The sequence below is a fragment of the Balaenoptera acutorostrata genome, chromosome 3, assembly GCF_949987535.1.
Source record: "Balaenoptera acutorostrata chromosome 3, mBalAcu1.1, whole genome shotgun sequence".
Lineage (NCBI taxonomy): Eukaryota > Metazoa > Chordata > Mammalia > Artiodactyla > Balaenopteridae > Balaenoptera > Balaenoptera acutorostrata.
This window is the reverse complement of record NC_080066.1, coordinates 115,011,272-115,036,761: the sequence shown is the minus strand read 5'-3', so window position 1 is coordinate 115,036,761 and position 25,490 is coordinate 115,011,272. Positions and strand designations below refer to the sequence as shown.

The 25,490-nt window shown below is 39.6% G+C and overlaps 1 protein-coding gene across 3 annotated transcripts in view; it reads right to left on the bottom strand.

The window, feature by feature from the left end:
• Nucleotides 1-25,273, bottom strand: part of NPAS3 (neuronal PAS domain protein 3) — an 865,587-nt gene extending 840,314 nt beyond the window's left edge. For 2 of the 3 annotated variants that reach the window (XM_057544366.1, XM_057544367.1), the window contains exon 1: nucleotides 20,750-20,882. In XM_057544366.1, the coding sequence (XP_057400349.1) occupies nucleotides 20,750-20,799 (50 nt within the window). In that variant the 5' untranslated portion in view covers nucleotides 20,800-20,882. Of the gene's footprint in view, nucleotides 1-20,749; nucleotides 20,883-25,202 lie in introns of those variants that run through there. The other variant, XM_057544365.1, reaches the window with a different exon arrangement.
• Between the last annotated feature and the right edge of the window lie 217 nt (nucleotides 25,274-25,490).

Sequence of the window (25,490 nt, the reverse complement as noted above, 5' to 3'; positions counted from 1 at the left end):
CCTAATTCTACATTAAACACATAAGTATACATTTTGTATGAAAAAAATTCATGGATAAGCAAAGATTATATTCTATAGTAAAGGACCAAAATAATGTTTAAAAACTCAAACAAATGTATGGCTGCATTTGACTAGCTGACAGAGTAATGAGGAAAATCATTTTATTATTTTTGAATTAATAAAAGCTATAATAGTGCATAGAATAACTGCTTCCCCCACCCCACCCCCCAAAAAAGAAAACGTCTATAATTTGACATTCCACTGTGGTGTTCTTGGTGATTTGTCTGAGAAGCTCTCTCAGCCAACTACCTCTGGGGCACAGGAAGAGATATGTCTCTTTAGTTTCCATTTGTATTTGAACAGATTCTTTACATGTTAATGCAGGATTTTACTTTTACTTTTCTCCTGTTCCAGGAAATATTCAAGGATATAACCATATAATGTTACGTCTTCTCCATGGCTACTGTAATAAACATTGTCTTTCCTGCTTCTCTCCAAACTCATTACATGAGTTTGTTAATGACTGTAAAGGATATTTAAGTCAATGAAAAAAAAACCCTATTTAAATATAAAGAAAAACATAAAAGTAAGGAAACCCTCTTGGATGATTTCCATTTTAAAGTTCTTCTATTTGTTTGATTACTGTCTTATAACCAGTATCCCCTTCCCTTCCAAAGCCCCCGATACATAATTGGAAGGATAGGAAGAGCTACAGACTCTACCTAATTCAGCAATTAATCATTACTCGCACAAAATGCAAGTGAAAACTGACATAAAACATTAGACATGGGGTATTCCTTATGTACATGGTGTGTCCCTTTCATAAGCCACTGGCTTCAGTCAGCATATCCCCTTTTTGTGGAGTATAATTCAGCCAAGAGAGACTATAGATAATAGTACTACATTCATACTTACTACTTGGTGAATTCAGAAAACAGGGTTTTCACCTCTGTAAACCTGAAGATACTCAGGGATTTCAACAGAAAGTGGTGATGCTGTTATTGAGGAAATGAAGCCTGCCCAAGGCTTCTAAACCGAGCACCACGTGCATATTCCTGGGGCTCTCACTGAACGGGTTGTCGCCTCTACTATCACAGTCAGAATTAAGTCTGTGTCTGCCAGAGACTTGAACACAATTCATGCAAACTGCAGATTTCACAAAAGAAAAGAAGTCTAAAAATGGCAAAATGACAATACAATCATGGTACATGAAGTGTTTACTCCTGTAAATGAAAATATAGTTCTTCTGAAGGGTTAGCTTATTTCAATTGTCCAAACTTAACATTACTAGACTTAAGGTCATTACTCATCTTTGGAGTCTTTATTTGATTTACTGTTAAAGCATGCAAATACACACACACACACACACACACACCCCTAGTAAATACCCGGCATCTCCTATCAAAAGTTGAGCCAGATCTAGAAATAAAGGATCTGTGGTTTCTGGGGAATAAGAAGTAAAGCAAAAGTTTAGGAACAGAAACATCAAGGCATAAGTAAACAAGTTTAAGAGTTGATCAAAATAAGTAGAGTGTTCAGAAACCAGGAGGTCAAAAGAAAGATCAGAAAGATAGGCCAGATTTCAATGGTCAAAGCAGACAGGAGTATATCTGCCAGTAGTGTGACAGAACAAGATAGCAGTATCACCAACAACACACTGCTGTGAGCCTGTTCTAGGACTACATTTCCTGCCCATGTATTTACTTATCACTCACTCATTTGGCATACAACTGAGCACACAGTGTGTGCAAGCACTGTATAGCTAAATGTTGGGTCCCTTTGATTTTGAAGTGCCCAAGGGACATCCGAATGGCTATGGCCAATAGACAGCTGTGTATATGGGTTTAGAGATCAGGAGAGATACTGGTCGAAAATGAACAGGTGTGGCGTTGTCAGCGTCTTTATTTGCTTTTATGAGCCATGGAAATAAGTGGTAGACTCCTGTAGGGAGGAGAGAATGAGGGGTATAGAAATCAGGCCAGAACCCTGAACAACAGAGGGCTGGGAGGAATACCAGAAAAGTATGGCATCATGTAAGGCAAGGGAACAGAGTGTCACAGAAAGGAAGGAGTGATCAGAAGTGTCAGATGCTGCCAAGAGATTATGGAGATAAAGACTGAAAGTGTCTATAGGTAATAGGTCACCTCCGGTGTGGAGATATACAAGGAAGCTGACTATAGTTGGCTAAGAAAAACTGAAGGTCACGGTAAGTTCATGGGGTGAGAAAGAGGGTATTAACACTTCTGGAAGCATTCAGTTATTTGGGGAGAGGAGAGCTTTCATTTTAAAGAATTCATAAGAAAACAAGAAAAAAATCAAAGTAGAGAATAGGGGTCACAGGTTTTTTCAAAAAGAAAAACAAACCTTTAGGTGGCAATTGGAAAGGTCCGACTTTAAGGGAATTGATGAAGTATATTTAAGGAAACGCTGAGTGAGTCTGAGATAAAGGAGCGTAGAAAGAGTGGTCAAATGTGAAAGCTACACTGAAGCTTTCCCCTACTGAGTTGGGGTGGGAAGCAGGGAGTATAACAGCAACGATTCAAAAGCGAGAGTTTCTACATTTAGGCTACAAAATGTCCTAACCTATAAAACTAAGAGAAAATGAGAACTTCCATCAGCTTATAATGCTTCCTTTGATTTTACCACCAAATTCGAGATTAAGCAGCATACATTCTCCAAAGTGAGAGACAGAAGGATAACAGAGTGACTCAGTCAACCAAACCAAAACTTTTGCGGCTTTCATAATTTCTAAGAGACGACGCACATGTAAAATAAGTGCCTGGAATAGAAAATAAATGCTTATAATGAGCAACACTTAAAGATATCGAAAATGAGTTACAAATTAACAAATTCAAATGCTGAGAAAGTTAAGATAATGTGCTAAAGAGCTTATCACTGTGACACAAAATAGTAATGCAATAAGCAGTAATTGTTAACATATTATTATTAAAACTGTAAGACATATGTGTAGTTGCTCAAATTTTCCAGGTGGAAAAGCAGAGTCCAGAGATGGTCTGTGTTTTTCAGAAACAGAGCAATCTTTCTAAATAGATATTGGATACAGAAGACCACCTTTATCTGGAGTTGGGAAGCCAGAGTAGATCTGGACAAAATAAATCAAATCATCATCACACTGGGGCACCAGACCAAATAGCCATGCATGGTTATATTTGTTTCTGGAACTCAGTGCTCTCATCGGGCAAATAGAAAGCTTTTGCCCATTAGACTGAGTTTTCATGATTAACACTGAACAGAATTTCTAACTGTGTCATAGGGCAGAGCTCTGTTGCCATGTGTATCATGTGTGGGTGTGTGTGTGTGTGTGTGGACATATTTAGGTGTATACATCAAGGTATCAGATGTTATTTTGGTTCCAGGGAATTAGATGTGCTTCTTTATGCATACATTAATAAATTTCTAGCTAAATTTTATTCCTAAAATTATTCAAGATATACATCAATATATCTGAATATGACTGATAAGCACTGAAGACAAAATTTAGTGACTACAGATAATAAACTTTGGAGAAAGTGAGCAACATTCAGAGTAAAGAGAGAAAGGAATAAGTATATTTGAACTACTGATCCATTCTTTCCCTAGAGTCATTAATTATTTCATTTCTTTATATATATTAAGTTCAAGCAAGTTTATCAAATTTTATCCCTCTACTGGTTTGAATGAAAGTAACAAGCTTCACCACTATTAATCAATCATGGTAAAAAGCTAAATTAATCATGGTTTTTCCACTGTATCCCTATATGTGATTTTCTGTGCAAAGATTTTTGTTATAGGTACTATGTACACATGGCCATGTGATGGATGAACTGTGCTACTAGAGAAGAGGTGCCTGGAAAAATGTCAGCTCTCTGTAATCTATTCTATTTTACATGATTGAATTTTTTAATTTTAGTCTAATCAACTTAAATTATTATAGGTACAATTTTGTGAAATACAGAATTAATGAAATTCAAATTTTATAGAACTATAATTGACTATCAAATAGGTTTAATATGATTCTAATTGGAAATATTCCATTGCTTCAGAGTTCATCCATTTGGTGCTATCATTTGGAGGTAAAGAAACTATCAATGGCATATTTGGTTCTAATTGATTTTCTTGGTCCTCTGCTTAATAGACAGTCCTGACACATCTTGAACCTAAGACTCTTCTCTATAGAGTTACAGGGGTATACTCTTCAGGGAATCTAGAACAGATAATGTAAATAATTCAGCTCTGAAACCCAGAATGCACTAGAAATTTCTAAGCATTGGTAAAATTTTTATAATTATAAAATGTTTAATTTTCCCTAATAATTTCTTTTTTAGATCAGTGGTCATGCGGTATGCAAAGGGTGTTTGTAGATTTCTGACAGATGAGGAGGATTTTGGGAATGAAACACAAATACGAAATAGGCATAATTAGAACTGAAATTCATTCATTACTTCATTCCCTAGCTCTGTTCTAGGAACGTGTTTCACCACTGCGCATGCAAAATGAAGGAAAGTAATTTCTTCCCTTCCAAAGAGGTCACAATCTACATAGAAAGACAAGTACAGAAGAAACTATAACTTATTTCTTTATCATCCATTATTTTGGTTAACAGTACTCTATTCTGGTTATGAATACTTAGAAGTTTAACAATAGATTCTGATGATGAATTATGATTTGCTTGCCAACAGGTAGACAATCTCTATGTCCCACTGTCACGTCCTCAAGAGCACCTTCCAGTTTGATATTTTAGCATGATCTCCGGATATTTGATTGGCATTTATATGGATAAAGAAGATGTGGCACATATATACAATGGAATATTACTCAGCCATAAAAAAAACAAAATTGAGTTATTTGTAGTGAGGTGGATGGACCTAGAGTCTGTCATACAGAGTGAAGTAAGTCAAAGAGAAAAACAAATACCGTATGCTAACACATATATATGGAATCTAGAAAAAAAAATGGTTCTGAAGAACCTAGGGGCAGGACAGGAATAAAGACACAGACATAGAGAATGGACTTGAGGACACGGGGATGGGGAAGGGTAAGCTGGGACGAAGTAAGAGAGTGGCATGGACATATATACACTACCAAATGTAAAACAGATAGCTAGTGGGAAGCAGCCGCATAGCACAAGGAGATCAGCTTGGTGCTTTGTGACCACCTAGAGGGGTGGGATAGGGAGGGTGGGGGGGAGACACAAGAGGGAGGACATATGGGGATATATGTATATGTTTAGCTGATTCACTTTGCTATAAAGCAGAAAGTAACACACCATTGTAAAGCAATTATACTCCAATAAAGATGTTTAAAAAAAAAAATCCCCATTGCAGAGAATAACTAGGGAATGTATCCAGTAGAGAATATTTGGATCTGAGTGGTCTCATTAGTTAGACCATGTTCTGATAATGAATTTGCATTAAATTATATCAGAATGGTATTGTTAAATCCTATTGGGATAAAAACTGGGCTAAAACCCTAGAAAGGGAGAAAGCGAAGTGCCAAGTCATTGGGCACTGATTGGAGGTAAACTCCTAATTTATAGCTGGATCTGAATTAACTAGAAGCCACAGGTTATTTTAAGCAAGGTTTTTAAGTGAGATACATCAACAAATTATGGTATATAGAAAAGTGCCCTGCTATGCAAAAGACAGGAATATATTATGACCCATGCCACCATAACTCACAAAATGTAAACCTATTCACATTTGAATGTTATAAAAACCATGCAGGAAATAGAACTACAGATTATAACTTGCTAAACAAGATCATAATCTTCTCATAAGAATCTTTAATGTAATACCTTAGCATAATGCTAGGTATGATCTGCAAACTTTTGGCTGATCTGTTTATGTTGCAATTGTAATCATTAGCTTTACAGAGATAGTTACCATGAAATCAGAAGATAAGAAAGGTTATGATCTAGTATAATTTGGGGATGCAAAAAGACTCAATACCTACAAGTCAATGGAATGTATTAAAGGCAATATATAAGATGGGACCTATATCATCAGTTGGATCCATGTGGGGTGGTATAGAAAAGCGAAGAACATTATGATGAAGGAAGGTGATGTGAGAAAATGGAGAAGCCCCAGAATAAAGATTGAAAACAGAAAATGAATCCACAAGAGTCAGAAGGAAGCTAGTATGGTAAAAGGATGTCATCTCTACCATATACTAAGTCAACACAAACTAAGGTTTGAGCCCAGTTTCAAATCCTCACTAACTGTGACCTTATCTATAAATTGGAGATATTGGCAAAGCCTATCTTATTGTGTGACGGAGAAACTTAAACGATATAATGCAAAGGCATGACGTGAACTCTCAGCAAGTTAAAAATTACGGATAAATAGAGCAAACCAGGAAGAGAGCATGCCTACAAAATAGGACAGATATCTACTGTGATATAATATGTCATGAGAATGTGAATGTATTAACATCGTAAGGATCCATCCACTACCGAATCAACTAAACCTACATAAGCTTCAGATACTGCATCATATGCAATTTTGGAAAGATTACATATTTGGAACCTTGGTCATTTTCTTTCCAAATCATTGACTTCATTTTGCATTAAGCTCAAAGAATCTCTAAACTATAGGACTATTTCAGCACTAGATCCTCTCATCCCTTCTATAAAAATCCCCATAACAGTGATTCATATTGTTGAGAGACAAGTCTCCATGAGTTTTCTTGCATTTTCTGCGCATCTTGCAGGCAAGGTACTAACCGTCCTTTGCTCCAAACTATCCATTAATGTTTGTTTGTATGGAGAACAGCCTTGGAGGATTGAGCTAGCATTTCTCCCTTCACAAGAAAGGGGAGACATCTCTAAAAGGTTTAGGTTCCCTAAGATCGGAGTTCTTCTTATAACCCAAGCTACTGCATGTGCAGGTATTATCTAGTCTTCTTTGTATCACCCTGTAGGAACTGGGGCTCAGAGAACTAGATGCTGATACCCTGGCTATTGCTAATGCTGTATTAAACTTTTCTTCATCTCTGAATCAGGGGTTTTGCATCTTCTACCAGCATCCATTAAACTGTAGCAGGCCATTAGCTTGCAAGTAGGGTAAAGTCTCAGACTCTTCAAAATTCTTGAGACAGGTTTTCAGGGAAAATATACTCCCGTGTGTAACTGATGAAAATGTATGAATATGCCATTTCAGGAGATTCTTGGATCCTCTGAAGCCCATTCACCTACTGCTATAACATGGACCATGGGTTAAAGATTCCTGCTTAAGTTAGGAGAGGCCACACTCAATCAGGGCCTATCAAAAGTCTTTTTGACCATGTATAGAGCAAATGCTGCTAACAAGCGAATAACAGCAAAATATAGCTAGATGGTAATGTTTGCCCTTGGAACAAGACTTGGTAAATGAACTTTAGAAGAAGTGGGAATGGGATGGGTCTTGCTAAGTCTATTGTGGTTTGGTTCAACCCAAATCTAAACATCTGCTGCAGACTCCTTTCTACAAAGAACACTACAGCCATCTATAAATTCCACATTTAAATTCTATTTCAGCACTGAGTGGACACTTCCAACCTTGGTGTCACGACATACCACCCAATTCTAAATCTCTTCTCTTGGTGCTGGCTCTTTACCACAGTGAGAGACTTTTAACTAGACAGAAAAAGAAAATGGTTACCAAGGAAAATATGTACAATACATGTATTTAACCCAGCTCATGACATTTATCCATTTTTACACTCAATAATGTGAGAAAATTAACACATTATTTCTAAAACAATGTCACAATGAGATGTTAAATTTTCGGAAGAGGTATTTCAAAGTGTTGACTAATGTATCTCTTGGGAAGGGGTATATACACGTGATATGGAGAGACAGGCAAGAACACACTAAAGATTCTCTGTGTTCTATTAATTAAAAATTTGTTTATTATTATTGGTTCATTTTAAAAATGAAAATAAGCTTTATTCCTAACTATAAATTGTTCTATTCAGATTATCTCCTAACAGCTAGCCAAAATCAGCTTTGAAAAAAGGGTTTTGATGAGTGAAAGGGAGAGATAGGAGTTACAGAAGTCCAGTCTACACCATACCATGCTTTTTTCTTTTCCTAAGTGTTTTCACAGTAAAAAATGGAAAATTACCTTTTGAGGAATAGAGTGTTTTTAGGGAAAAAATTTAACACCACTGATCAAAATAATCACTGACAATTAAGCATAAAATAGGTTTAGGGGATAAAATACTCTTAATCTACAGATAATATATAGAATACAGATTTAGATAATCTGCATATATATAGAAATTAGGAAAAAAAGTTAATTACCTCCTTGCAGTATCTATTAATATTAATCAAAGAAAACAATAAATAAGTGACGATATATCTATTTTAAAAGTCATTAGCCTATGAGAAGCAAGAAATCTTATCCAGTCATAAATATTTAAATCTGTCTACACTACAAACACTAAATCAGTTCAACTTTACAAGTAAGGGAGAGGAATTAGAAGAAAGCTCCTTTGAAAAACAAGGTTAAAAAGAAATAAATAATTGTTGTAGTTTGGGCATATATCTCACTACAGAAATTTATTCTTTTATAAATGTTTTAGGAACACACAAAATTTTCAGAGATTAGTTATTCCCCTAAGCACTCACCTGGCCATCAAATATTACATTAACTTCCTTCTTTATGATATATCATCTGGTTTTCAAATATTTCCGGAGTTGTTCTACTGTCTTGATTGAATTTAACCAACAAATGTATTTATCACTGAACACTTTTTGTGTTTTTCTTCAGTGTTACATTGAGTCATGTGCATAATATGTCACTTTAAAATATAACTTAATACAGCCTATTGCTTCCTCTGCAATGTCCCTCTGGACATTCCTGCAATAAGAAGCTTCCTGTCAAAGATGTTTTCACAGAAGAAAAATACTTAGGTATCCTATATTTTATTGATTGAAACCTGCTTGACAAGCATCACATTTGATCTAAAAACTTTATTTAATAGTTTTATAAATAAAGAATATATGTAAATGTTAATACCATCAGAAAAAATATCCACAAATACTTCAGCGCGTTACTTTGTATCATATAGTCATGCAATTCAAATCATGTAGTCACATAATTTTGTAGCTGGAAGGAAATGTTAGCAACTCAATATACAAATAAAGAAACTGAGGCTGTAAATGGTTAAAGGACCTATGTAAAGTACAACTTCCTACAAAGATAATGAAAGACTGACACTGGTGACCAGGACTTATGCCATTACCTGCTGTTCTACTAGAACCCAACAAGCAAAAGTAGCCAATGGTAATTCATAATGTATTGCCATGACAATCTCGATATATCCATGGGCTCCTGTCTTAAGAACACATTTATTATTGAGTAATGGAACTCTTCCTGCTTTTTGCCTGCCCTTTATTGTACACAGAAACTGACAGCCCTTTGCACAGCTTGACTTTTAGGGCTCTCTACTGACTTACGTCCTAGCATATTTGAATAGCAGTTTAAATATCCTGATCCAGGGATGTTATAGCATTCTTACTATAGTTATCTTTTACAATATACAAAACCACATTAGCTAGGGGACGGTGCTACTGTCATAGAAAGTGCTATGCCCCAAACCATTTGTTTAAGTTGCTCTGCAGACACATCAATACGATGCAGAAACGGGCCTTGGGAAATTCTTAACCTTCTGAAGATAAATACAAAGGTGTAAGACAGTTCCTTCTTTTTGCTAAGAACGTTCTATCTTGTTAGTAGTTGTTTGTACCAAATATGAAGTGACTACTAAAAGATATATTTAACTTTTTATAGCTATAGGCTTCCCGACATTAATGGGGGAAAAAAACATTTTATATTTTTTTTATTTTGGCCATCCACGTGGCTTGTGAGTTCGTAGCTCCCTGACCAGGGATGGAACCTGGGCCCTCGGCAGAGAAATTGCAGAGTCCCAACCATTGGACCACCAGGGAATTCCCCCATTTCATTTTTTTAAATGATCCCAATTCCTTGTCCTAAAAACAAAAAAATAATGTATGAGATTAAACCCTTGGATGAAACCATGTGCAAGAGCAGTACAGGTTATGGAAAAATATGCCTTCATAATACCTTCTGCTATCTCTGTTGCTAACTATAACTCTTGCATATATAATTCCATTATACTTTTATAATTCAGGGTTTTGAAAATGCTTTTGAACCATTAATATATTTTCCTGGTTAAAATTCTTTGAGATGTTCTTAACAAGAGTCTTAGATAATGAATTTGGGCAAACTCTGGAACAGTCTTTACAGTATTATCATTCTCATTAATTTTCAGAACTACCCACTGTGTTGAGATGATTGTCATGGGCCTAAGACTTCAATTTGGCTAAATATTTTTGCATATATTTCAACATATAAGTCACCAACAGATGTTTAAATGTTAAGTTCATATGGAAGAAGTGGTTAAATGTGTTTACTCTTATCTCATGATTTCTCGGCAACAGTAATTCTTATTTTACTATTTCTTTATGTATTTTACAATTTCCTCTATGCTTTGGTCTATAATGGACCGATAATTCCAAAATCTCTTCAAAGATAAAACAATCCTTTTTAGAATTTAAGCCATTTATACATGTATAATATTTAACATATGTAACATATGTAGCATCACTAATTTTTAAAAACAGAAAACCTTAAATAGTAATTCAAACATTATTTTTATAAAATATATGGAATTCATATAAAGCATAGAACTACACTTTTTTTTTTTTTTATACAAAGAGAGTTTTCCATTTATATTCTTATTTGGCTTTAGCAACCTGATATATGATACTGCACTAACCTGCCAGAAAAAAAGATGGGTAGGAGGCTAAAAACAATATTACTTTTAAGAGAGTTAATGCAGTACACAGTTCTATACTTTCATCCAGTTTATTCTTTTTTTCTTTGCCTTTTTGGTTATCTCTGAAGACTGCTTCTGTTTCCATTGTTTCATCCTTTAGCATTCACATATCAGAGCAATAAGTATTTCATTACTGGTTTATCTGTCCAGAGGCTTGAGAAGCGGTAACAATTAACCCTCCCTTCACAGTGATTGATACAGGCTTTGCTTTCAATTTGTTCCACTACACAGATCATGAAATTCTGAATGCAATCATCCTCATTGACCTACACTTTCAAACACACAGCTACAATGAGACGAAAGTAATTATTAAAAGGAACACAGGACTACTAAGATCTGAAACAAAGTCTTTTAAAAATCTGTTAGATGACCTTCTGGTAAAATTGGCAAATTTTGATGTTAAGGAAAATGATAGCTTTGTGTCCCTGCCTGAAAATGCAAGCTGATCAATGTATATTGTGGTGACTGTACTGACTGCAGTATGTACTTCCAAAATACAGAAAGCCATTTTAGAACTGTTACAAACTAGAGATAAACTGTCAACATTGTAGCTTAATCTGCCTAAAATTTTTTTCAAGGAAACTCAACTTCCTGATTTGTGTATAAAGAACAAACATTGACCAAAGCAGAGAAAGAAGATTGGTAAAAGCAATAGCTTTACTCTATACGAAGAGTTGCATACCTGAGTCCTACATCTTCCCTCTCCATTTTCCCTTTAGGTGAAGATTCACAGTAAGAAATGAATACATTTTTCACAAAGTCTGAAAAATAGCTTCAAATAAATATTAATCTACTGCAATCGATATATATGAGGAATGGAGAGGGGAGAGTAGGAGAGTGGTGACTACAGAACTATATTAAAACAAGGGTTGCAGTTAAAGAAAATCAGGGCAGCAAGCAAGGCAGCAGGCCTGAGGCTCTAATCACAGAACAGAGTGATGGAGATGAACCAATACTGCATGGATTAGCAATGAATTATTTTGAACTGTAATCATATGCCTGCACAGAAGAGAGGCAAAACTAGCCATTACTCATAAACTGATCTGCTGATTTCTTGAGAGAGTTGGGGGGTAGGGGGGGGGAAGTTGATGAGAATAAATTCATATGTTAAACTAATTCAGAATAATGAAAACCTAAAGATGTGGTTACACTTCAAGTTACATTCTATTTTTAATGTCTGCTACATACTACATAATATGTGATGTTTACAGTATAAACTGTAAAGTGCTTGGATTCAAGTAGGATTAATCCAACCATTTCTTCTAAGGTTAGGATGTGAGATATTTACTCCACTCTCCATTTTTTCTCATCCAATAAAACCATTTCTGAATAACTTTAATACCCCCAAATATAAAACATTTAAGTATTTAGTTATAAAGAAGAAACAGCATTCAAGGAACTAACTTCCTTTGGATAATCTGAAAAATTCATACCAAATGAGGATTCAATTGTTAGAACTAATTTTGTTAGGAAGAAGAAAAATCAAAACTGCTGGTAGCAAGAGATTCCTGAGATTCTTATGAACAGGCTGTTTAAATGAAGAGCACTTTAATCAGTAGAGGAATTCTCACGTTTCTAACGTCTTGCTGTGCATTCTGCAGGTTATAGTAGCAGCTGGTAGAGGTCATATATCTTTTGTGAGCATCCCAAAAAGGCTCACTGCCAGACTGTTAAATTATGAATAAGCAATGAACAAAAGAATGCAGATACGGTGGTGACAAGATAATCCAAGCAAATTTATCTATGACAAATTTCACAGGATTAACAAATTACATTTACACAGAACAATAAAAATGTGCAAAAAAAAATGATGAGCCTACTTTTCCTTAAAGCATTAGGAAAACAAAAAAGTCACCAATCCGCTGCATATATTTAAATTTAACTTGATCTAAAGTAAGACATTTATAATATGTTCAAGATACCTTTGTAACATTTTCCCATTTCAGGTAGATCTATACATACATGGTATATCTGGTTTATGTTTTATATATGTTACATTGTAAAGACTATATATACATATATGTATGGCTTATATATAAATCATGTATACAACATAAAGAAATCTCCTACAATAAATAAAAATCATCCCATTCATATATATGAATAGAATGGATATGTTTTTAGGAAATAGATTTTGAGGAATGAATTATTTTTGTAGGGAAAAATGCTCCCTCAATCAGTGCAATACATATTAGCTACTAAAATATCCTTATTCATTGATATCTCCTTTTTCTAGGACCAGAGAGAGAGGTTCTGCAAACAGTTTCAATCTTTCCACTTGCTCCTACCAAAATACTGCAGTCTTTATGAGTAAAGTGCTTCTGAATGAAGTTTAGAACTAGTACCCTTTTCTGCAGTGTTACAATAGCAGAAAGGAAGTCATAGTTGGGTGGGGGGCAGGATAACTGATTTCAGCTATATTCACTAAAGATGACCCTTAACCCAATATTACACTTTTCTTTATAATAAAATTTTTAAAATAAATCTTACAAATGAAGAAAGCCCCAGTCTATCAGAAGTAATCAGATATTACTGAAATGACCTGTGATTCCATAAAATGGTCTTAAAATGCTATGTGGCACTACTTTCCAAAATATGTGATAAATATTTAAGTTTTAATGTTATATATAACCTCAGTACCCAAGTCAGAGCTCTTTAATTCTGCATTAGCATACTGATGATAATAAAATACTGTAATCAGATATAATTTCTTTTAAGATGATCTGAATGCTGTTTGAAATTTTGTAGCCTATTTTTCACTTATACTTCCTATTGACTGTTGCTTTTTATCGTCCATATTTTAGCAAAACATCTCTCTAAATGAGCCCTTTCCAACATTTCACAAGGCAACCTATTCTTTACGTAAACAAGAAATTTTCTGAATGTAAAAGTGAATATTTAATTAAGTTACACAAGCAAAATACTCAGCTTTCAACCACAAATACTCAAGTGCTGCTTATCTAGCCCTTTCAAGCCCTGAAATTCCTACTATACATTTTTTTTTTTAAGGAAGCTATTTGGTTGACAGTATTAGATCTAAAAACGGGAAGATAAATGTGGCATGCTTGTCTATTACCTCAAATCTAGCATACATTCTACAATGAGCAGTGATAGAGTCAGATGCTACAAAGTTTCCTAAAGTATAGCTTTTTTCAAAGAACTGTTTGTTACACACCAGACCAACCCCTGTGATCCCTGGCATTAGAGGAATTTAAATGTTACCAAGACTTTCCCTTCTTGAAGATGCGGCAAGTGTGTGAGCGTCTGGGAGGAGGGTGGGGGGAACTCAATAAGGATAACTTATCACTTGTGTATTTATTGTGGTCCATTTTTAACATGTTTTTAATTAAATGAGTTAATTAATATACGTAAAGCCCTTAGAACAGTACCTGGTACACAGTGCTATATAAATGCTTGCTGTCATTATTATAATGCCAGATAATTTGGCAAGAGGCCAACTTTTGAGATATACAAGAGTCCTTATATATCTCAGAAGACAACATCCAGAAATACAGGAACTAGAGTGTGTTATTCAGAAAGCCTATGAGGTTGTTTCTACCCATTCAGTGGCAAAACTATCCCAAAATAAAAACATCTCAACTGTAATCTTTAAACTGTGGCACACTCTGAGGCAAGAATAACACGAGCGGAAGAGGTCACTGAATACTTCACAGTCTAAGACCAAAGAGGCTTATGTACATGGCAAACTGATTCTTCTGAAACCATTCAGTAAAAATTCTGCCCCAAAGTATAGACAGCTGTGGAGCTTGCCCACAAAACTACCGGAATGTTAAAAGGTAGAGTGAGAATAATTTCTTGATTCTTCCTCTAACTTTATAAACACGGTATTTCTGAACTTCTTCAAACATCTGAGGAAGGACCAAGAAGCAGAGATCTAGTTCACTACTCACAGCACACACAGTCGTTCTGCCATAGGAACTTTCTGGCATCGGCTCAGAAATCCCCGACTCTAGAAAATCCAAAAATGTAGGCCCCTCCACACTGCAGTTAAGGTACATTTCTAGAGACAAACCTGATTTCAATCTCTAACTCTACCACCTTCTTTGGGAACAATAAGCCTCTGTTTTCCATCCATAAATGGGGATATTAGCACTTCCCTTGTAGGGCAGTGGGGAAACCAATGAGAAAATTACTACGAAGTATTTAACACAGGGCCTGAAACATGTAATGTCCAATAAATCTTTATTATGATCATATGTGATCTATTTTCATTTTAAAATCCCATCAAAGATCTTTAAAATTTTTTGCTATAATTTCATTTACATTATATAGCATCTTTTCTTTCTTTCTCCCAAGAACCTCTAATCATTTTATAGTCATTACTTACAATATTTTACAGGCTGAATACCTGTCCCCGCAGAACACTAAGCTAACAGAAGTCAAAGGAGATAAGGAGCCTTATTTATAGGTGTATGAATTCTGTACTTCCTACTCTTCCAGAAAAGGGTGTTTTCTGGCCCTTGATAATATTTCACATATCCAATATAAAGACAAGTCTGTAACTAGAGCAACTGCTCTTACAGGGTGTATTATTCACCACTATCCCCCGCACAAGTCATGATGGTCCACTGCAGAGGTTGGATAAATAAAGCTGAATGAACAAACCAATCAATAATTATAGTCGGGACCCATGAGCAGTTTGGACAACAGTAGTGTACGATTTTCATCTTGCCTCTCATGATTTTGTACACGAGATCACAAGTATTCCAATTCACCAAAACATTACGCTTTAGACATGTATACAGACAACTTCAAGTGTTGTTTAATCTTGTCACTGCCCTAGTAATTTCACATATAGTAGCAGTCACCTTCCTCTTACTAAGCCATGTCCTGCTTATGCACTGTACTATTATTAATATTACTACAAATTATTCTATGTACGGTTCTATCAAACTTATTAGTGCAAACATCCTATTCACACTAATGGGGCCCAGCGCAGTAAAATATACCATTCAGTTACAGTTGGTTTATTACACTGCCCAATGAGGGAAAAAAAAAAAAAAAAAGGCACTATTTACTGTGAAAATACTAACATTAAATGCAAAGCAAACATAACTGAATTTTCCCATAAATTCAGGAAGTTCTTAGCTAATCATAGTATAGATTTAAATATTTAAAGTTTCACATATTCCATTATGAGCAACTTTGGAAGCATTTAAATTTTAAAATTAATATTTAATCAAATGAACTACAATTTTCAACATACTAACCCTTACACTAGGTTTCAGCCTTACCCATTGCATGCAATTAAAGAAATGTTGATAAAGCACTTGAAGTTAGATTCTAAGCCAACAGCAATGCAGAATTTTTTAAAAGTTAATTCAAGAGATGAAACGCTATAATATAGAAAAAATAGCCATGTAAACATAACAGGGGAGGGGCTAGTTCTGCTCTCACGTGTGCTTAATTTTCTTTAAATTTAGTGAGTGGCATTCTGCATAGGAAAGAGGATCACTAGAATTGCAGGAAAAAACAGGAAAAGAAAAATGGACTATCTAAGGGTCATTAGTAATAATAATAAAGCACTTAAGGAAGTTTACAGAGAAAAACATTACCAGGAATGATTCAGAAACCTCTGTGACATATCCCCTGCAAATATCCCGCAAAATTTAAAGCTCAACAGCTTAAAAAATAACTAAATAAAAGCTAAACTGCCTAAATCCTCCCCCAAAAGTTCTGCTTTATAAAAGCATATACAGTACAGATACACCATCATAGAAAACCTCACCACAGAGCAGGGGACCCTGGACATCAGGTCCAGTTTCAAACAGATGCAATTTTAACATGCCAGTGGGCCACAGTAAAAGAGTTGAAGGGTTCATGGAAATTCTGGCATTCCCATAAAATAGATCTATTGTAGGTAGGGGCAACCATTGTGCAGAAGAATTCTGGGGAAAACTCAAACTTCATATTGCCAAAAATATCAAGCTGTTACAATCTGTAGATAATTGCAATATAATTCTTACCAATTCATTGCTGAACAAGACATTAATTTCCCATAACTTTTAGTCAAAAATAAGTCATATTTTTAAGAATATTTTAAAGACACAAGGACTAAAACTTTACTCATAATACCACTAGGTGCTAAAAAATAACTCATGTAACTTTTTTTTTTAAAACCAAAAGCATTAAATAATGTTGGATTCGAGTTTGCTCATTGTAACAAATCAAATCTAGTAATTGGCATATTACAGATTTGAAGTAGCTTTGTGTCTCTCAATTTATAAATCAGAAATTGGAAATACGAAAGTATGTTGTAATGTGGGAGGGTCCTACGTAATGAAGGTCATTATAACTCCTGGCTCCAGAGCTATACAATCTAATATCCTCTCTGGTGGTTCTATGATACGCCCATGCATTACAGTTCTTGTTGACAGTCTGTTGCCTTGGAAATATTTCATTATTTCAGTTTTTCCATTTGTAGACCCTTGGCCTTGTGATATGAAGGCCATCCTATTTCATATTTTCGATTATCATTTAAGCAATCTTGTGGAGCTATTTATATATAAGCAAGTGTTAGACAACGCACATCATCATTTATCACTCTGTGTTTAAGCTTACACGGTAGGAAGAAATACCTCCAAAAAAGTCTCCACCACCACCTTTACTTTTTAAACCAAAAGCCCTGTGCAAATGGAATATGCTTTGCAAACCAGCATGGGTATATCGCATGCCTGACACTTCTGTCTGTCTAATTTTCTTGGTTATACATTCACATAGTGGAAACACTCTGTGGTAGTGCTATATAATTTTGCAGCCTATTGGAGTTTTTTTTCGGTTTTTGGTTTTTGTTTTGTTTAAATGCACAAGGTTTTCAACTTGTTCTTTCAGGCTCCAAAGAGACACCTTCTGTGTGTATGAGTCAGAGAAATTTAAGGAGTACTAAATAATAACGTAAGACATTATCAAGAAAAAGCTTCTCTTTCCAAAATTTACTCTGTAAACATTATTAGAAGAAAATGACTTTTGTACTGTATTATTAAACTCAGGTCAGATATGTCATAAATAAACAATAAGACAATTCAAAAGATATATTTTTTCAAGTTTTTGATTACTGGTATATTTGAAAAGCAGTAAAGAATAGTGTCCATGAATGCCTTTATGAAATCAATGATTTGGAAACCATTTTTTAAGTAAATGGAAACCATTTTTTAATCATTTTTCAATGATTTGGAAACCATTTTTTAAGATCACTTAAAGCATGTCCACAGAAAGCCATCTTTTATAAACATATTTGTGTTCAACCATTACAGAGAAATCATACTACTAACCAGCAAGTTCAGGCACAAAGTGCACATAAAGGTAAAATGACTACTTAGCTGAAGCAAGTAACTATGAAAAACACCCCCTCCTGAACCAACCATCTGACTTCCCATTTCTCATTACAAAACCAAATCAACTAACATGTGTAATGTTTACACTTAAAGTGTTAAGAACATTTAAAACCCTAATAACAAAGTGAACCCTCGGGGCATAAAACAACTGTTTGGATAACGGGCCAAGTTTGTGGTTATTACTGTTTGAAAACATTTAGTTTTATAACTCCTTCCTTCCTTTCCTCCATATCGCTCCTTCCGCCCCTCCCTCCTTAGTACTACTCCCTCTCCCTACAGGTTAAACCTTCTCAGATCCAACCTTTAAAATGACAGCATCCGAGCTGAACAAGAAGATGCTATTAAAGGGCATTAAATTAAATACAGTATATCCTCCTACAACTTCAATCAGAATTTCAGACCAAGTGTTATTTAGTTCAGCTCTCAAGTGGAGCGGAATAACAAATCGCGCACTTTGATTTACCTTCTTCGAATGCCAAATGGAGACAGGTGATAAAGAACGCGCTCATGCACAGGCTATGAAGTTTCCTCTAGAAATTAATTCTATCTTCAAGATTCCCATCTCAGAGAAATTCCCAAAATGGCACACAAATAGGCCTCTGCTAGAGAGATTACTGGGGCCATCCCAGTAAATACACTTACTACCAGCAGAACTGGGGATGAAGGAGGCAAAGAGGGAAGGAAAGAACGGAGGAAATCAATTACAAACTTCTGATTTCAAAAAGTATTCATCACCATGTTAAATAAGAAGTAATTATTAAAAGCCTTGCACGATGCTCTGAGACATAATTTTTCTACCTACGAGAGTAAAGTACTTAATATGTGAATTCTCGTAAAACACTAAGACTGAATGTTCGTTTTAGCTTTGAGTTGTCAGATAGTTAATGCTACCCACTTTTAACATCTTTAAAAACTGGACTGTGTATGATTTACTCTCAGGTACATGATTTATATAGAAATTAGCTAGAGTTTAGAATGAGTCACTTAAGTACCTACTTAAAATTATTTCCTTAATCCTGACAATTCTGCGGTCCCTACTGTATGGAGGAAACCAGCAACAGTGCAACTGAAGCTTTTTAAAGGAATAGCTTGTTTAATAATATCTCCCTACCGCCTCTTGATGTAAACTATAGGTTAAATGCTATGTTGTACCAAAAATAAAACTGCCCACGTAATAATAATTAAGTCTTGCTACTGCGGACTGCCCTCATCTTCTTTTCAAGTTCACTTAAGCCTGTGAGGAAAGTAAACATCGCTGCTTGGGGGCGGGGGGACAGGGGGTGCATATATCTAACCGCATTTGTTTTCCTCACGATTCAATGGGTAACATTTCATACTTCCTACTGAGCATTTTCTCCTCGGAGACAGAGAGAGATATTCACTTTGCTCAAACCAATATGCTATATGCAATTAATGTCATTAACGCTGCCAATTAATAGCAAATAGGATTCCAAACAAAGTAGGCTGGGTGGACAGCAGGAGGGAAAACCACGTGGGGCGGAGGGGTGCTTAGTTACTCCGAAATCTAACAATGCCATCCACGTAGGACGGTTAAGGAGATTTTGAATACAAACTCCCTTTCCCTTTGGCTTTGGTTTAACTAACTTCAAACAGACATGCTCGGCTGAGCTCCTTGCCTGGATAGGCAATTCTCACCAGGAACTTTTTTAAACACAGATCCCCAAACAGTAACTAACGGGGCAGAGATGCTCCAACTGTTGGCACATTTTGGATCTCGCTGTTGGCTTGCTGATTTGGATTGGAGGGTTTTCTTCTTTCTTTTCCTTATTTTCTCTGGGGGGCAAGGGAGTGGAGAGGAGGGCAGGAGAGGAGAACAGAGGGCAAAGCAGGAGACCCACAAGTTGCCGAGGCTGGGGGCGCAGCCTGGGCGGCAGGGAGGCGGCGGCCGCGCGCCTCTCTCTCCGCCCGGCCCGGCCTAGCTGCTCCGCGCGGAGACAGCCCCTCGGCGACACCGTCCGGGCCTGGCGCGAGCTCCGCGCTCCCCGCCCCCGGCCTCCTCCTCCTCCTCCTCCTCCTCCTCCTCCTCCTCCTCCTCCTCCTCTCTTCTCCTCCTCCCCCTTCTCGCCTGCCTTCCCTCCCCCTCCCCAGCCTCATTCCTTCCTAGAGAGCAGCTGCCAAGGGACCTGCGGCGGCCCCGGGGATCCCCCGGCCCCCCCACCCGCTCCGCTGCCCCCAGTCACACAGCAGCCCCTTCTTTTCTGTTTGTTTCTCTTTCTTTTTCTTTTCTTTTTTGCTTTTTCATTCTTTTTTTTTTTCTTTTTTTTTTCTGTCAGCGAGTCACTCCATTCGCCGAGCCGAGGAGGTGCGACCGCTCGGAGAGCCTGGCGCCGCCGCCGCTGCCGCAGCCACCGCGGGCGGACAATGCGCGCGGGGACCGCGAGCGAGCGCGGAGCCGCCAGCCCGCCGACCAGGTCCCCGCGGGCTCGCGGCCCAGGAGGCGGGCTGCGGAGCGGGCCCCGCCACCTTGGCGGCGGCGGCGGCGGCGGCGGCAGCCGCCCCGGCGGCAGGTTCAATAAACAGAAAAGTGTTACCGTTCTCGCCTGGAAGGATCCTGCTGAAAGCTGGGCTTGGTGGGCGCCATCTTCCTGCTATTTTTTTTCCTCTCTTACTTTTTGCCTCTCTCCCCCCTCCTGGGGCGGGGGGCGTGGGGAGGGCGGGGGGGGGTGCGTGTGCGTGGGGTGGCGGGAGTGAGTGCGGGCGTGCGCGGCGCTCAGTTGCGGCCAGGCGGGCGGCGGCCGTGGCCTTGGCCGTGGCGGCGGCGGCGGCGGCGGCGGCGGCCGTGCTGCTGAGGCGGGGAGGCTACGGAAAAGTAGTGGGGCCGGAGCCTCGCCGGCGGCCGGCCGTCCCCTCGCGCCGCCGGTGCCTCTCGCCGCAGGTCGCCGCCTCCTCCGCCGCTTGCGCCTTCTCCTCCCCCTGCTCTCCGGGCGCCGCCGCCGTCCATGCGCCGCAGAGCCCCCGCGGCCCGGGCCGCTCCGGCTCCCGAGACATGCCCAGCGCGGAGACAGGCGACCGGCGGCGGCGGCGGAGGAGGGGGAGGCGGCGGCGCGGGGGGGGAGGCGGCCGCGCGGCCCCGCGGGCAGCCAGGCCCAGGGCCCCGCCGCCTCCGGGTTCTCGCCTCGCGCGCCGCCACACCCCCCGCAGTCACCCCACCATCGCCACCCAGAGCTGGCCCGGTGGCAGGTGGGGCACACACCCTCCCGGCGGGGGCGGGGGGACCTAGGCCGGGAGGGGCGGGGACGGGGAGGACGCGCAGGGGGTTCCCAGCTTGACCGCTGTGAAAGTATTTCTGGGCATTTTCCAGCTGCTTTGCTCCAGAGCGCTCTCTCGCACGCAGACACCCACCCCCCTTTCTCTCTCTCTCTCTCTCTCTCCCTCTCTCCCTCCCTCCCTCTCTCCCTCCGTCTCTCTCCCTCCGTGTCTCTCTCTCTCTCTCTCTCCCTCTCTCTCCCTCCGTGTCTCTCTCTCTCCCCACCCCCTCCCTCTCTCTCTGTCTCTCTCTCTCTCTGTCTCTCTCTCTCTCTGTCTCTCTCTCTCTCGCGTTCGGGGACTGGGAAGCTCCGCTGCCGGCGCAACAACGCCACTCAGTTGCAGTTTCGAACACTTCCCTTCTCTCGAGTATCGCGGCCAGGAGGAAAGAAACAGAGAGAGGAGCTGGGAGGCCACGGGAGCGGGCTTCACAGGACGGCGTCCGGGGCGCGCCTCCGCGGACAGCGCGTGGGGGTGTGCGGGCGGAGCGGTCCCGAGGGCCCCGTGAGCGGGTGAAGCGGCGGCACAGGCACCTTGTGGCTCGGGCGCTCTCAGCAGCGTTGCAAAGCCGGAGCAGCTGCATTATTCACGCACATGCAAGTCTGCAGACCCCGGGGTTCACAAGTGGATCCCCAGGAGTTTAAACGCAGTTAGATAAAACGCTTCTCTCGACTTGGCTCCTAGGACCTGGGACCCGACCGGACTGCGGGCCTCGGGGATCCAGCCCAGCTGCCTCCTTATTTTACAGCTCAGCGAGGCCTAGGGAAAGGGCCACTCAGTGCAGGGCCAGTGCTGGAATCCTATTGCCTGGGTAGCCCCTGGTCAGAGCGTTTTTCTCCACTAAACCGCTCTGCCGGGTGTGGGCAGCTTTTTAGGCAGAGACTTGGGTCGGTCATGTGTCACCCAGGAAAGTAGAAAGGACTCTTAAAGCATTCCCACTTTGAATAAATGAAAGAGCCAGACGGAAAACATCAATCCTATGAGAGGCTTTGCATTTTACTTTAAGCTTAAGAAAAAAATAGACCTGCAAAGGGGTCCCATTCAGTTCTACCATTCCAGTACACTGGGGCTGAGAGTTAGAAACTTGGAAAACATAAGTGTTTTTCGTGATAGACGTGTTTAATCTGCATGATGGTGTTTGAGTTCTCTTTGGAGTACACTCTACAGGTAGGAGAAGATGAGAGTGATTGAAAAATGAAGTGGAGAGTGTTGAGTACAAGATAGACAGGGGCTAGAAGGGAGGGGAAAAAGTTGTCTGCTGGAAGTTTTGGCTCCAGGACAGCCAGCTTAGGGCATTTCTACCCAAAGATGACAAATGAGAGAAGCTTGTGTTCTTCCAACAGGCCACTCTTTGCTTGAAAACCCCCCACCCCTGTCAGTCCCTCATTAGACTCCCCAAAACAAGTTAATGCAAAAACAAATTTTTGGGGGGAAAATGATGTCGCCATTCACTCGAACAGACAGATCCAGGTCTTGAGGTAGAAACTAAGTCTGCCCTTCACAGCCCCTTCAGCCTAACAAGTAGGTGGCCCACATTCCCAATAAAATTCCAGAGGACAGGGGACTTGTGACTCAGACCCTGCCAATAATCCTCTTGCCCCACATGACTCGCTCCCCTGTCCCCAAATTAACTAAAATTAAAGGCAGTAACAGGTGTCATCATATATGAGTAACGAAACCAAGAGCTACATGTTTCACAGCTAGCACCTTCTCTTCTGTCAATATGACAGAACATGAAAAGAGAAGAAGGGAAAAATACATCCCAAAGGCTAGAGTTTAGAGTTGATTATTTTTAAAGCTTTAGTCTTTAGAACTGCAGTGGGATTCAGACTTGATAAAGTGGCCCAAATTCAAAGATGAAGGTGGAAGCATCGGTACAGCTTTCGGCGTTTGAGTGCGGGACCATGGAGGATTACCCCTGCGTGCTCCTGACTTGCAGGGAAATTGGCCCTGGGAAGATCTTTATGATGAAAGACACCAACACTCAGAGAGTAAACATAAAGGCTGAAATTTCATGACCACCTCTTATGCCCAATTCATATCTTAAGGGTTAGTTGAAGTTCCCTGGAGGTCCCTGAAATCATCCAAAGGCCATCTGACATTTCTGACCCTTGACTCACTACTTCAGAGACCACACTATTGTGACTATTGCCTGCACTTCCTAGCTAAAGTGATCACTGGATTCTATTGTCATTTAAATGTTTTATAAGTGACAAAAAAAAAAACAACCCATAAAACCATACCTGAACCATGAAAAGGAAAAATCTAATTCTTTCCTGTCCTTTATGTTTGAAAGATTCCCAGATCTTTTGTATTAAAGGTTCTTGTAATCACTGAAGTAAAACAAGACTAAAATAATTTAAATAAAAAATCTCTTTGACAAGGAATAGCCTCTTTTTGACTTATTTTCAAGACTCTTTTTTTTAAACTTCTGACAATACTCAGAGCATACAATGAAGTCTTCTACAGAATATCTGCAATACTGGGCATCAACTTGGAAAACATTCAGTGTGTTATGCAAAACCTGCTCTGGTTGCTGAGCCACTGGTTAGAAGGCACAAAATATGGCAGTGATAGATTATCTTAACCTTTTCAGTTTAAACACTGTTGGTTCAAATCAAAGGTTCTCAAATCAATGAAGTTTGAAATACAAGGTAAGAATAGGAGCTGTTATTTGAATTATGCATTGTGTATATTTTAAGTTAAATGCCATTGGCAAAGCTCTCAGATGTTTAATCGTATGCAATCTGGGAAACACAAATATTTAATTTCACACTTTCATGTGTTCTTTTTTTCCTCCCATCTTCTATAAAACTGAGCCCCACAAATGGGAAGCTTACCTTTCATACTACATTGTTAGTTTTTCTCAGCACATTTTTGTGGATTACATTTTTGATAAAATCTTGCAACATGGCAAGTTGTCCTTAAGGAAAAACTTCAGGGTTCTAGGGCTGTTGGTGGTGGTGGTAATTTTTTCCCCCTTTCTTTCCTAACTGAATCAAAGAATGTTTACTATTTCAGTGTCACAACCATATTTATTTTAATCCATAAATGTTTGGAGGAAATGCAAACAATAAATACTTTAAAACTTCCTTCTTCCCACCTAACCTAACTTTGTAAAATTTGCTTCCTAACTTGCATCTCTGAATCTTACGCATTTGCATTATAATACGTTTAAGATGAATACTTAACAGCGCCGAGGAGACTCGGATTTCATGCTGTATTTCCCTGTAGTAACAGGTGACATGATAACACTATTATGTAGAATTGCAAGTGTACGGCTACACGTGAAAACTGTTCCCATTCTGTTTGGAAACAAATGATCAATCAGCCTCAGGTGATCAATTGCCCCCCTGGCCGCCAGTCAGCGCGGGTCCGCACCCGGCAGAAGCATTGAGAAAATTCCGCTGAAAGGGACGAGGATCCCAAACTTTGCAAAAGCACCTTGTTCTGCGCCTCAGACTTCGCTGTAACTCCTTGGCTACGCGGGGCTGAGACTCTAGATTTGGGGCCAGGCAGAAGGCAAAGGTTGATATGACTTCGCCAGTACACTGGAGTGCCTTTCAATCGGAATTGTGAATTATTTTTTCCTGTCTTATCTGTAGAACGAGGGGCAAGCAAAGTGAGCCCTGGCGATGTGCATGTGTGTTGTAACGCATAAAACAGGAGGCAAAGTGAGTCCCACCCCAGCACCCCGGAGCGGGGGTACACTATCCCAGCCCAGGCGGGACTACTCACCGCTGCTGGTAGGAGGTGATGCCCTGGACGTTCTGCGGGGTGCCGTTGGCCGCGGCGCCGGCCCTCCCCATGCCCGCGCCGGCCGGCACCCCCGCGGCCGCCCCGCCGGCTGCCGCGGCCGTCACCTGCACGCTGAAATCCGGAAAGATTCGGATCATCGCCGCGGCTTCGGCCCCCGGGCGCGGCGGCTCTGGGCTCGGGCTGGCGGGGGCTCGGGCTGGGGCTCGGGCAGCGGCGGCAGCAGCAGCAGCGCGAGCAGCGGCGGCGGCAGCAGCGGAGCCAGGCACT